The sequence below is a fragment of the Bicyclus anynana genome, chromosome 1 (assembly GCF_947172395.1).
Source record: "Bicyclus anynana chromosome 1, ilBicAnyn1.1, whole genome shotgun sequence".
Lineage (NCBI taxonomy): Eukaryota > Metazoa > Arthropoda > Insecta > Lepidoptera > Nymphalidae > Bicyclus > Bicyclus anynana.
In genome coordinates this window covers 1,601,102-1,614,576 of record NC_069083.1, presented here as the reverse complement: position 1 = coordinate 1,614,576, position 13,475 = coordinate 1,601,102, and the positions used below count along the sequence as shown (strand labels likewise).

Here is a 13,475-nt window from a genome sequence, read left to right as displayed (position 1 = left end):
GTGAAGATCACGGAAATTATTTATAATAAAAGCTTTTTGCACGAAAAAGGTTTGACGGCCTCCGTGGCGCAATGGTATGCGCGGTGGATTTACTTGACGGAGGTCCTGGGTTCGATCCTCGGCTGGGCTGATTGAGATTTTCTTAATTGGTCCAGGTCTGGCTGGTGGGAGGCTTCGGCCGTGGGCCGTGGCTAGTTACCACCCTAACGACAAAGACGTACCGCCAAGCGATTTAGCGTTCCGGTACGATGCCGTGTAGTAACCGAAAGGGGTGTGGATTTTCATCCTCCTCCTAACAAGTTAGCCCGCTTCCATCTTAGATTGCATCAACACTTACCATCAGGTGATATTGTAGTCAAGGGCTAACTTGTAAAGAATATTACGCCTTGTGTCGACAGGACATCCAGCAGATAGTGCAGAACGCGTCGCGCGCGTCCGTCGTCAACACCATCTGGGTGCTGCTGCTGAACCGCGCCGACAACTCGGAGGAGCTCATATTCAAGCTCATCCACTCGTACAAGGTCGGCTACCTTACATATTCGTTATCAACCCATATTCGGCTCACTGCTGAGCTCGAGTCTCCTCTCAGAATGAGAGGGGTTAGGCCAATAGTCCACCACGCTGGCCCAATGCGGATTGGCAGACTTCACACACGCAGAGAATTAAGAAAATTCTCTGGTATGCAGGTTTCCTCACGATGTTTTCCCTCACTGTTTGAGACACGTGATATTTAATTTCTTAAAATGCACACAACTGAAAAGTTGGAGGTGCATGCCCCGGACCGATTTGGAACCCACACCCTCCGGAATCGGAGGCAGGGGTCATATCCACTGGGCTATCACGGCTTTACATATTCACCACGCTGAATTAAGCCAAACACATACATAATTGACCAATGACAAAATAGTTATCCTAAGGTGGTAGTAAGTTACTTATACAAACGAGTCAGTGACTTGACTCAGCTTATCGTGATGATGTAATATTGCCTGTAGCCGCATTTCACGTAAATAACATAGGACATTTTTTAAACTGAAATAAAATATTTATTTATTGTTTTTAAGAATTGAAACACATATTTTCCGATAGCTAACTTATCTAACTATACTATTTATATGTTTTTCCCAAAAACTTATAAAGTAACTTGAAAACATCTTATCAAAGTCAAAGTCAAAATTCATTTATTTCAAATAGGCTTGTTTACAAGCTCTTTCTAAACGTCAGGTAATAATATTAAACTTAAGATAATGGTGGTAATAATTATTCGAAAACTTAAAATTAAAGGCTTCCAAACGCGCCTTGGTCCGAGAAGAGCCCACAACAAACTCTTATTAATTTATTGTTCAATTAAAACATGTCTTATTGTCCTATTAACTTGAAAAATGAATAATTTTCAGGATGTGATACTCCAGGCGAACATAGAAGAGGATTTCATAAAGGAGTTGTTGGATCAAGGAATGTTCTTAAAGCTAGTGCGCACTCCGCTGTACGTGCCCATAGTCAACTACATAATGAACGTGAACATGTCGCTGGAAGAGCCGGCGAGTCCGTACACCGTCGCCTGGGCAACGGCCGAGCTGGTCAAAGCTAACCACGTGGCTGAAGCTGGCAACTTGCAGCTCTTGTCTATGGGTGTCCCGTCTACGCTCAGGGGTTTCTCACAAACGGTGCAGTTTTGCAAAAAATATATGAAATAAGTCATCTTTTATATTATTCTTGATGTCTACTTAATAAGTGTATTTATTTATTGTATTGTATATTCGAAACTAAGTGTAAGCGTAAGTTATTAAATTATTTTAATTCCACCAAGTTGTTTTTATTGATTTATGTCTGTATTCATTGGCGTTATGTCTGCATTAAAGGTTAATTATGTGCAAGCCGCGTTGGAGCAGTGTGGTGGGTCTAGATTTTCTCTCTCCTGGTCAGGGTTCCCAGTCCTTAGTTACAGGAGAGAGATTATGGGAGCGCGCGTGTGGTGTATGAATTAAACTCCCATAATTAATATAAAAAGGTATATTTAATATTTGTACACGGAATAGAAACTAAAAGTAGAATGTACAAACTAAATAACAAAGAAATGTCGAATGCGTATGCGACACATTTATGACGTGAAATGAGAGCCGCGATTTAGCCGTAAGCGTGGTAGCCGGTTAAGCCGTTTAACGTACTCTGCCTAGTGGGGCCAAGATTAAGTATTTATAATACTTTACAAACAAAGGATTATTGTATCCCGAAATATAACGGCTCTCATTGGACAATCGAACTGGCGTCTATACGTCGAAACTCCTGTCGGATTGTTATTGGCTAAGTGTGAGCACTTAACAAGGGTTGACATTCCATCGGCGTTACGTAATTCTAACACAAAGGAATGTTGCGTGGGTTTTGTACAATGCAGCTTAAAGAGTTATAAATAACTTACAATTATTATATAACCTAAATATTAATGCATCGCCACATCAGCCCCCCGGGAGACCGTTAGGTCGTAAGCTTCGCTGGAAATTTTACGCGTCTGCCAGAGCGAGTAGTTATTGCCGTTGGCTTAGTAACAGGCGATGTAGGAACTGCGGGCACGAGAGATTCGTTAATGACGTATGCCGGTTTTAAACGATCGATTGAAACCGTAACAATTTTACCAGCGATATCGATTTTAAAAGTTTTCTCTGACCTTTCAACGATTTGATAAGGGCCAGAGTATGGTTGTTGGAGCGGTTTACGTACTGCATCTTGCCTTAGAAAAACAGCAACGGCGGACGATAGATCCTTACTAACGAATGTTTTCGAATCTCCGTGTCGAACGACCGGTGTAGGCTTTAAAGCGCGTATATGTTTGCGAAGTCGAGATAGAAAATCGTTGTAATCCGTGACTTCCGACGTGGAAGGTAGAAACAGATCACCAGGCAAACGTAAGCTTTCACCATACAATAGCTCAGCGGAGGTTGATGCTATATCTTCCTTCCAGGCGCAACGAATACCGAGTAAAACAAGACGCAAAACTTCATACCAATTTTCATTGTTTTGGCACATGATAGCGGCCTTTAATTGTCGGTGGAATCGTTCGACTAAACCATTTGCAGCGGGATGATATGCGGTGGTAGTAAGGTGCTGTGCTCCCGTGAGCGTAGCAAGCTCTTTAAACAAATGCGACTCGAATTGACGACCACGATCGGTCGTAATCCGTTGCGGGCATCCAAAACGTGCGATCCATCCACTAATGAAAGCGCGCGCTACTCTTTCGGCGGTGATATCTTCGAGCGGTATCACTTCGGGCCAACGCGAAAAACGGTCCACCGCGGTTAAGCAATAGCGATAACCGTGTGATATCACTAGTGGTCCGATTATATCAACGTGAATATAAGAAAAGCGTGCAGATGGAGGAGTAAAACTATGTATTGGAGCTCTAGTGTGTCGTGAAACTTTCGATCTTTGACAAGCAAGACAGGCTTTAGTCCAGGCTCTGCAATTTTTACGTATATTAGGCCAGACGTATCTCTCTGTCATCAGTCGAATGGTGGGCGTAGCACCAGGATGACTTAACCCATGGACTAAATCGAAAGCCTGTTTACGGAATTCAGGTGTGAGATAAATGCGCGGTCTCGGTCCTGAAATATCGCAAAAAACTTTACATTCGCTCGAATCAGAAATTTTAATTTTCTGTAAGTCTAACGAAGTAGGGTTGTGCAATAGATGTCGAAGTTCGGAGTCTGTCTCTTGGGCTATGGCGAGTTGTTGCAAATTAATGTCGTTAGAAATCGTTTCTATTCTTGACAGTGCATCAGCTACGATATTGTCGTCTCCGGATATGTGTCGTACGTCGGTCGTAAATTGCGAAACGAAATCGAAATACCGGAATTGACGTGGAGAACAGTTTTCCGATGCCTTGCGAAAAGCGGCGACAATTGGTTTGTGATCGGTCCAAATCGAAAACGTTTTAATTTCAATCATGAAGCGAAAGTATTTCACAGCTTCGTAAATTGCTAATAGCTCGCGGTCGAAAGGGCTGTACTTGCGTTGGGCAGTATTGAGTTTTTTGGAGAAGAAAGCAAGGGGTTGAATATTACCTTCAACTTTCTGTTGCAAAACGCTGCCTATCGCGACGTCGGAAGCATCACAAACTAACATTAGCTCTGCAGTCGGATCGGGGTGAGCTAGCATGGTAGCGTCTACAAGACTCTGTTTACTTATATTGAACGCGTGCTCTAATTCATCGGTCCAGATTACGGGTGTGTTTGCCTTAACGTTTTGACCACTAAGAAGTCGATTCAATGGTGTTTGAGTTTTTGCAGCGTTAGGTAGGTACCTTCTGTAGAAGTTAATCATACCTAAAAATCTCCGAAGTTCTTTTAGAGTTTTCGGCTGCGTAAAGTTTTGAATAACACTGACTTTGTTAGGCGTAGGTCTCGTGCCATTCGCTGTAACCTGGTAACCCAAAAATTCTACTTCTGAAGCACCTAATACGCTTTTTGCAGAATTTATAACGGCGCCGTGTTCACGTAAGCGTTCTAATACAAGCGCGACGTGACGTTCGTGCTCGTCGTGGTTCCGTGACGCGATTAAAATGTCGTCTATGTACGGAAAAGCAAAGTCGAGGTCTCTTAACATTTCGTCCATAAACCTTTGAAACGTTTGTGCGGCGTTTCGGAGGCCAAAAGATAAAAAAGGGAACTCAAATAAGCCAAAAACACTTGTAATCGCTGTTTTAGGTATATCAGCGGGGTTCACAGGAATTAAATGATAAGCACGCACTAAATCGATTTTGCTGAAGACAGTACACCCATGCAGGTTATGCGAGAAGTCCGCGATATGACGCACTGGATAACGGTCCGGTATTGTACGCGCATTCAAACCTCTATAATCTCCGCAAGGACGGTCCGTACCGTCTTTTTTCGGTACGAGATGCAGCGGAGCAGCCCACGGACTGTCAGATCTACGTGCGATTCCGGCTCTAACCATGACTTCGAACTCGCGTTTAGCGCGAAGCAAGCGGTCCGGCGCTAATCTGCGTGGTCGGCTGTATACGGGAGGACCGGGCGTAGTACGAATATAGTGTACCGTTTTATGTTTAACCTCTCGTATCGTAGGCTCGCCAGAAGGTCGCGTGACCTCAGGATACCGTTTTAATAACGTGTGGTAACGCGAGGTACCTGTAACCGTTTTAATTTCGCAAACGGGGTGGTTGACGGGCTGTGCATTTACAATTAAAGATGTATGCTTATCAACTAAACAGCGGTTTCTTACATCTACAAGCAAATTATAAAAACACAAAAAATCGATTCCTATAATAGGTTTGGTTACGTCGGCTATCACAAAACGCCAGTGAAAATCCCGACGCAACCCTAAATTAAGTGTTAAACTAATCGTACCGTACGTATTTATTTCGGTACCATTAGCGGCAAACAGTTTATAATCGCATTTCTTAACTAAAGACTTATTGTTATAACTTATTCTACTTAACGGATAAACACACAAATCAGCACCAGTGTCTATTAAAAATTGAGCCTTAGTGTTCTTATCTGTAACAATAACGCGACTGGGTGAAACGGGACAGCCATTGTCAGTCGCATTCATTGACTGCCCGATTCGTTTCCCGTAACACTATTACGCGAGAAGAAACACGGTTCGCGGCACTTAGTAGATTTTTCTCGAAACTTTCTATGGTACCAACACAGTGTATCAGCTGCAGGGTTGTAGGCGGGGCTTCGGGAACGGTGGCGCCAGCCGTGTCGCTCGTGCGGGCGAGAACGGGCACGCGATAGCTGCGCGTGCGGAGGTGACGACAGGGCAGCCACTTGACGTGTCAACTCGTCGACAGCTCGCTTGAGTTCGCATACCTCATTGTTTGCGGTAGGTGCGGCCAACTCGTGCACTTGCTGTGTTCCGATGACGTCACTTACGGTGTCCGCTAGCTTTGCGAGTTCCTCTAACGTGCTCTTTTGCTGCGAAGCGAGGATCACTTGAATGTGAGTCGGCAGGCGACTTGACCACAGGGAACGGACAAAGTCGTCTGGAACGTTTGGGCCTGCGAGATTTTGTAAATGTCTCAAAAATTGAGACGGTTTACGATCCCCGATGTCTTCGTGGGTCAGAAGTTGACGAACCCTTAGCTTTTGACTCATAGATAACCGAGCAATTAACTCCGCCTTCACTTTTTCGTACTTGTCTGCGGCCGGCGGGTTTTTTATGATGTCCTTTATTTCAGTGATATATTTTATGTCCAAGTTCGCGATGACATAATTATATTTGGTCGCGTCGACGGTTATGTTCGCGAGCGCAAATTGACCCTCGAGTTGTGCGAACCATAACGCCGATCACGTCGGGGTCACCACTTTATGACTGTTGTCGGGGTCACCACTTTATGACTGTTGTCGGGGTCACCACTTTATGGGAGCGCGCGTGTGGTGTATGAATTAAACTCCCATAATTAATATAAAAAGGTATATTTAATATTTGTACACGGAATAGAAACTAAAAGTAGAATGTACAAACTAAATAACAAAGAAATGTCGAATGCGTATGCGACACATTTATGACGTGAAATGAGAGCCGCGATTTAGCCGTAAGCGTGGTAGCCGGTTAAGCCGTTTAACGTACTCTGCCTAGTGGGGCCAAGATTAAGTATTTATAATACTTTACAAACAAAGGATTATTGTATCCCGAAATATAACGGCTCTCATTGGAGAATCGAACTGGCGTCTATACGTCGAAACTCCTGTCGGATTGTTATTGGCTAAGTGTGAGCACTTAACAAGGGTTGACATTCCATCGGCGTTACGTAATTCTAACACAAAGGAATGTTGCGTGGGTTTTGTACAATGCAGCTTAAAGAGTTATAAATAACTTACAATTATTATATAACCTAAATATTAATGCATCGCCACAAGATGACCCTGTCTTATGGTTATTCGTTAGTGGTGTAGAATGTAGATTATAAATAAATGTATACTAATATTATAAAGCTGAAGAGTTTGTTTGTTTGATTGATTGAACGCGCTAATCTCAGGAACTACTGAGTCATTAAATAATGTTAAAATCGTAGACTGAGAAAATAATAGGCGTAATAGACGCCTACATACGAGTAGCATCCAACAAATTCTCCCGAAAAAGAAAACAACTCTTTGGCTTAATTCGAACTACTTTAGTGTTTTAGTCGAGTACGAACGGTTAATGGACGGTAAATCTAAAAAAATATTCGTACTCTACTAAAATACATCTCTGACAACCTCTGACAACAAGGCGATTTGATATTCGTTGCTATGACGTACTTGTACCGAATCTTAAATTTATGCGCGTGACCATTTTTGCATACCTTGAAGCTGTGTTTATTGTCATTAAATTGTGATTGTTGTGATGTGAAAACCGCGTCAAATTCGAATTTATTTTGACGGTTAACAGCACGTTATTCAATGGTCTATTTCCAAATAAATTAGTCTTAGAAAGGTCTTAGATTTCAAATGATTTCGTACTCCGTCTGCGAGCCATTGACGAATCCCAATTCGGAGGTCAAATGACATGACGAAAATTTTACAAGGGGCTAGAACTCAGTGCCTTGGCAAATGCCATATTAATGCCAGTAAAAAAAAGTGAACGTCAAACGTCATAACAAGTCTCGCAATTGAGGTTAAGTTTTAAAAATATTATAGAGAATTTTTTTTGAATAGTTAAAAGGTTCTGAAATTTAACAAAGAAATAAGAATCATGCTTAGTGCATTAAGAACAAGTTTCAGAATTTCTGTGAATAGTTTAGTACGATCGTTTCAAACAACTACCCCAGCAACAATAGATAGACTGGATCACAAGAGGATCCCAGCAGACGACGAAGGAGTTCAAGGAGAGAAAATTATCGATCTAGATTCAGTATTAAAAGCGTATGTTAATTTATAAATTAAGGGGAAACAAAAAAAAACTTTTCTTTTTACCTATGTAGTTTGGCGGTGCAAGGATTCATTTATTTTTTACTCCGCAAGATAATTTGATATTTACATAAAATAGTTATATTACACGATTTTTTGCCTCACTTTACAGTAAACAAGGTCTCTTCCCAACATTGGAATCTGATAACATATTATATGATGGTGTACCATACAAAGATCTCTCAATCTGCAACATTCGAGTGAGTCACAACAACACAGTATTCACCCTCACTGACCATGCCGGCACAGTGAAGCTGATCCGGTCCTGTGGTATGGAGGGCTTTAAAAATACCAAAAAAGGAACCAATATTGCTGCACAGACTACTGCCATTAGTATAGCGACTGTAAGTTCAATATTTTCAGTATTTTATATTTATTTCCGATACCTAATTTTTAACAATAATTATTATTGTGTTTATACTTGCAGAAAGCTATTGACCGAGGCATCAAAAATATTAGAGTCAGAGTGAGGGGCCTTGGACCTGGAAGACTGGTAATGAGATTTACATATACTCAAGAGGCACAATTATCTGCCCACTTTAATATGACACGAATATATTAAAGTGGGAGGATAATTGCGCCTCTGAGTATTTTTTTTTAACATAAAACAATATGTTTGTTATAATTTGTCATTGTAAAACAGTCATCTACTAACTATAATCTACCTTCCTGCCCAACTTTGTACTTCAGGCAGTTTTTGCGATTTTGTTGTTTGTGACCTTTCATTTTTATATAAATAGATTTATCAAATAAAATCACTAGTATAATAATTCTACCTCCTGTTTTATATTTCAGTCTGCAGTCAAAGGATTACAGATGGGAGGTTTACAAATAATTTCTGTTACTGACAACACTAGAGTATCATGGAATCCGCCGAGACCAAGGAAAGCTAGAAGATTGTAAATCATTATTAATTGCTATTTTAAAAATTTAGTTATTAGAAATAAAAATTTTATTTAAATCAAATTCATTTGATTTGACATAATATTACCTAATTAGTACTTACATTTTACACCATCAATGTTCTACAAGCCCCTTACTGGGCTGTATGTAGTCTGAAATTCTACTGTACCCTAGTTCCAATTGGGTTGCTTTGATGCAGTCTTGATAATACAGTAGATCGGAAGCAGTTGACATGATATAGGTACCCAAAGAGTATACAATAATCACTATGATCAGTACTCTTGAAGCAGAGCTGTTACATCAAGAAGGCTTGCCCAGATTATGATTTAATTTTGTAAGAATCACTATCATCATTATCAACCCATATTCGGCTCACTGCTGAGTCTGAGTCTCCTCTCGGAATGAGAGGGGTTAGGCTAATAATCCACTACACTGGCCCAATGCAGATTAGCAGACTTCACACACGCAGAGAATTGAGAAAATTCTCTCAGGTTTCCTCACAATGTTTTTTCTTCACCACTTGACAATTTCTTAAAATGCATACAACTGAAAAGTTGGAGGTGCATGTCCCGGACCGGATTCAAACCCACACCCTCCGGAAATGGATGCAGAGGTCATATCTGCTGGCCTATATTTCTCTCTGAATCCACAGTATATGAAACGACCAACTGTCCAATTCTGACATACCCTTGATTTGTTGAAAGAGATCACCCAATACTTTATAGCAGGACCCAGAGCCAATGAGGTCATGATGAAATGAAACATAGTGTACTGTACAATTTTTATATTTTTATTACAAAGTATAAATAATTGATCAAAAACCATACTTTGATTGTGTTTTTCTCTTTGACATCCTGTTGTTAGCCCATTGGTTCTGTAATTCCGCTTCATTTGCTTTAGCCTTGAAAAAAAAAAGGATATATTTTAAATTAATTATGTCAGTTAAGGTGCTAAAGGAGAAAATAATATTTTACATTTACATATTAGCAGCTCTTATTATTTATTATTTCACATACACAACATTTTAAAGGTACATACTCGTAGTATTTGGATGATCAGGGCCCAAAATTGAATTATTCTCCAGCAGATTTATTTTATTACTTTCAACTAGTTTAGTATTTTTACATAACAAACTAGGCTTAAAACTACTACTATTCTAACAATATACTAAAATAACAATAAAAAAAAGTATTTTTGGTGTATATAAAGTGTGGTAAAATTGGTGGATCGGTACCTGTGGATGATGGATTCCTGACAGTTAACCATTTAAAACAGTCATACATAATATTTTATATGTAGAATGTAGGTACTTATATTGTTTCTTTGATATGCTTTCACAGCTAAACAGATGAACCAATTTAAAACATTCTTTCACCAATGAAAAGCTACATTATCATTTAAAATGGGACAATATTTTGAACTCCATATACCCACGGGATGAAACCACTGGATGTCTTGTAATATAACATAATGGAAGAAACTTTCTTACTTGATGAGCTAAGTATGTGATTTGGTGCTTGCGTTTCTGCTGGCTGGTGGGCTCGTTGCCATGCTTCTTGCTAGCAGACTGTCTCTTGGTGGTGTCGTCCATGAGACCCTTGAGAAGCCATTCCTTGGAGTCACCGAGGACCTCCTGTTGGTTCACGTCTACTATCTGGATCTCCTCGCGCTTCCGTTTTGCGCGTGTGCCACATAACTTGAGGATCTGTAAGTATACAGGGAAAGCTATCATTGGCTTTAGCTTTGAACACAGAGAACACAGAGACCAAAATAAAAAAGTAAGATGACAAATAAAGTTATGATTACTGCAACAACAAGACTGACTAGTATAGGATCTGCAAACTGCTGCTGTACCTGGCAGCAACCAGTATTGGAGGGGATATCTAGTCAGTGGCGATCACAATAGATCGGTAACGGTCAACGTGATACAGGACCTCAAGAGACCTGCAGAGCCGCGACATCAAGAAGAAGAAGAAGAATAGGATCTGCATGTTACAAAAAAAAATTGATACTTTATTTTATGATAAATCAAAATCACCTTAAAGAATAATCAGAATCAATCAAAGTTGCTAATATTTTTTTTTAAAAGTGGATGTGAGTTTTTTGTGAATTTGTATACATAATTTATCATGATTCTTTGATATGCTTCCCATATCAAAGAATCATGATAAATTATGTATACAAATTATACTCTATATGATACCCCATATCTTGATTAGGAAACTGTCAATGAAACTAAAATTAAACCAGTTTAAAACTGATATTATTATTTAAGAATTCATCAAATCTGGGCCCAGTAATCTACAATTTTGAAGGTAGAAAGCTAAAAATTGGTATGTAGACTATTTGTAACTAAAACAAAGACTGTGTATATATATTTTTTTTAATCTGCCCAAACCCCTAAAAAAAAGAGGGGTTTGAAATTTTACAACTGGACTTTTCGGGGGGACTTTTTGCAGTTTTAATGGTGTGAAAAAAATTGATACAGAGGTAGGGTAGGGGTAGGGTTGGAGTAGGGAAAGGTAGGGAAGAAGGGCACATTAGTCAAAGAGAAGCTTGACTGGGTCTGCTAGTATAACATAGTGATAAAATATAATACTTACAGCTTCATCATCAAGTACTACTTCATTAGAGTTTCCAGCTTCTGCATACTGTTCAACATTCAAACTATAATAATCATCACTATTTGCAGCGGCTACATTAGTTTCTGTTGGTACTTCAACATGTTCTATTTCTTTCTTGAAATAAGATTCTATACTTCTGGGTTCCTTTTTCAGTGTAACCAGAGATTCTTTATCATCTTCTAATGGTAAATCTGCAATTGGTAATTCTTCTTTTTTGTTGAAAGAAAAGAAGTCATTTTGAACATCTTCGTTATCACTGTCATCAGAGTAGTCTGTTATCAATGAGCTTTTGTTTGTTATTTTTGCTGGTGATGGCAATGGTTTCCTTTTAGCTGTGCTTGTTTGGGGTTTTTGTGCTACAACATTTGGTATGAGGGATTTTGTTGTGCTCCTAACTGCATTTCTAGGCTCTGGTAGGATACTCAGAAGGCCTGATTTTTTCTGAAACATAAACAATTTTTATTAACACAAGTTATAATGAAGACCCTCATGCTTGGACCCCTCAAGCTGGTCCAAAGTGGGTTGGTGGGCTAGCTAGCTAAAGAATACAATACACGTAAATAGTGTCAGGACACTTTCAATTCATATCTTTGCAGATTTTGGATTAAAGGATATTTTAATTATATTAACTTAGTTGCTTACTGCTTGTCTTGCAATGATATTGTTGTTGTGTAAAAATTAAATCAAATTGTATTTTTCATTAATTTTCAAGTACATTACATACTTTACTTTAAACACTCTACACATGAGCATGTTAAGATGCCAGATCATAAAAATTTACATAATTCAATGACTAAAGCTAGACAGTAGATTATAGAAATAATATTTAATTAATTTTCTACTCACTCCATTAGGTAATCTGGTTTTTGTACTTGGTACTGTTTGCTCCACATCTTTAAACTGAAAAATAATTTACCTATGAAATTTGTCTAAAATATATAAAAATGCACTAATGTTAACATAAATACAAACATCATTTAATGAGGGTATAGTTATCCTGGACTTGGGTTTGACATCGTTAGAATGTTCTTTTTTATGGAGAATGTCATCATCTTCTTCTAGAATGTCCTTTTTCATGTTAGATGGTTGTGGGAGTTGGCTGAATATGCTTAGAACGTTTTGTGCAACCTGATCCGTTTCATCTACTTCTGAAACGATATTAAATCACTAGTTAAATAAGAAAATAACATTAATGACATACAAATTAGTTAAAATTATGTTTACTATCTTCTTTCTTGATTTGTGTGATGGTATTTTCTTCTTCTTCATATTCACTGGAGTCACTATTATCGTAAGCAACCAATGCCATTGCTCTACTTGGTACTTGGGAAAATATATAATATTACGTATATTTAATTTTAAAACTTCTTTCCTGAATTGCTGAAAAATATCAATTTATCAATTCGATTATAATCAAATTCGAAAAAATAAATAAACTCTCACAGAGGACAAATTCAAATGACAAACACAAACGTCAAACAGTCAAACTTCATTTGACGTTTGTGATGACAGTGACATTTATTCTTTCCCGTAGGAAAAAGGCAAAAGTATTACAGCGTACAGCCATGTCTTAATTGAGATTTTTATTTTTTTACTCGTATTTTTTAGTATAAAACTTACAAGTATTGTACCATTTTACAATCCTGATTAATTGCGCGAACTTTTAATGGTACTTGCCAAGGCACTTAAGTAATTTTTTTTAAAGGATGGTGTTTCTAAGTAAACAAATTATAAAAATTTTTAGTTTATCAAATATTCTTAATTCTAGAAAACATTTGGCAATGAATAATGTTACTAGCAAAATCATTTGAAACTTCGTTAAATTAGAGCTTTTATTTAAACAGATACACTAGTTTTTGTTTTATTTAAAAATACCAAAGAAAAATACCAAATAGTTATGATTTTACATGCATTCAAAGTTCCCTTATAAATCGATTCCCGCTAACGGTCGCGATATTGTACGTGACGTAATTACACAACATTTGCTCACCTGAAGGCTAAATTTCGTACTGCCTTACATACTGACGACCTAATGATTAAAGGC

At 38.6% G+C, this 13,475-nt stretch overlaps 4 protein-coding genes across 5 annotated transcripts in view; 2 read left to right on the top strand and 2 right to left on the bottom strand.

Annotated features, from left to right (window-relative positions):
- The window catches only part of LOC112054224 (NBAS subunit of NRZ tethering complex), a 36,903-nt gene extending 35,101 nt beyond the window's left edge, over window positions 1–1,802 (top strand). Inside the window, exons 41-42 of the mRNA XM_052883663.1 lie at window positions 399–521; window positions 1,395–1,802. Coding sequence (XP_052739623.1) covers window positions 399–521; window positions 1,395–1,694 — 423 coding nt within the window. The 3' untranslated portion in view covers window positions 1,695–1,802. The remainder of the gene's footprint in view (window positions 1–398; window positions 522–1,394) is intronic.
- A 3,756-nt stretch (window positions 1,803–5,558) lies between these two features.
- Window positions 5,559–6,110, bottom strand: LOC128198100 (uncharacterized). Its single transcript, XM_052881600.1, has one exon. The coding sequence runs from the start codon at window positions 6,108–6,110 to the stop codon at window positions 5,559–5,561; it is 552 nt and encodes a 183-aa protein (XP_052737560.1).
- Window positions 6,111–7,581: 1,471 nt separating this feature from the next.
- On the top strand, window positions 7,582–8,870 carry LOC112054230 (28S ribosomal protein S11, mitochondrial). The gene is made up of 4 exons (XM_024093935.2): window positions 7,582–7,859; window positions 8,017–8,248; window positions 8,332–8,397; window positions 8,700–8,870. The coding sequence occupies exons 1-4, from the start codon at window positions 7,690–7,692 to the stop codon at window positions 8,805–8,807; spliced, it is 576 nt and encodes a 191-aa protein (XP_023949703.1). The 5' UTR covers window positions 7,582–7,689; the 3' UTR covers window positions 8,808–8,870.
- Window positions 8,871–9,576: 706 nt separating this feature from the next.
- On the bottom strand, window positions 9,577–12,904 carry LOC112054217 (proline-rich protein PRCC). Of its 2 annotated transcripts, none has more exons than XM_024093920.2 (6): window positions 12,656–12,904; window positions 12,404–12,576; window positions 12,278–12,331; window positions 11,411–11,872; window positions 10,297–10,512; window positions 9,577–9,708 (listed from the first exon to the last, which is right to left on the bottom strand). In XM_024093920.2, the coding sequence occupies exons 1-6, from the start codon at window positions 12,738–12,740 to the stop codon at window positions 9,622–9,624; spliced, it is 1,077 nt and encodes a 358-aa protein (XP_023949688.2). In that variant the 5' UTR covers window positions 12,741–12,904; the 3' UTR covers window positions 9,577–9,621. The 2 variants fall into 2 exon arrangements, with proteins under 2 accessions (XP_023949688.2, XP_023949687.2); XM_024093919.2 differs by having other exon boundaries at window positions 12,404–12,579; window positions 12,656–12,903.
- Window positions 12,905–13,475: the final 571 nt, after the last annotated feature.

What these genes read in the sequence shown, in the direction of transcription:
- LOC112054217 (XM_024093919.2), bottom strand. Translation starts at nt 12,740, where the DNA reads ATGGCATTGGTTGCTTACGATAATAGTGACTCCAGTGAATATGAAGAA. An exon ending in CTATACCCTCATTAAATGAT is followed by an intron (nt 12,332 to 12,403) that starts GTTTGTATTTAT and finishes ATTATTTTTCAG; the next exon opens with TTTAAAGATGTGGAGCAAAC. An exon ending in TCACATACTTAGCTCATCAA is followed by an intron (nt 9,709 to 10,296) that starts GTAAGAAAGTTT and finishes TTTTTTTTCAAG; the next exon opens with GCTAAAGCAAATGAAGCGGA.
- LOC128198100 (XM_052881600.1), bottom strand. Translation starts at nt 6,110, where the DNA reads ATGAGTCAAAAGCTAAGGGTTCGTCAACTTCTGACCCACGAAGACATC.
- LOC112054230 (XM_024093935.2), top strand. Translation starts at nt 7,690, where the DNA reads ATGCTTAGTGCATTAAGAACAAGTTTCAGAATTTCTGTGAATAGTTTA. An exon ending in CTAGATTCAGTATTAAAAGC is followed by an intron (nt 7,860 to 8,016) that starts GTATGTTAATTT and finishes CTCACTTTACAG; the next exon opens with TAAACAAGGTCTCTTCCCAA. An exon ending in GCCTTGGACCTGGAAGACTG is followed by an intron (nt 8,398 to 8,699) that starts GTAATGAGATTT and finishes TTTATATTTCAG; the next exon opens with TCTGCAGTCAAAGGATTACA.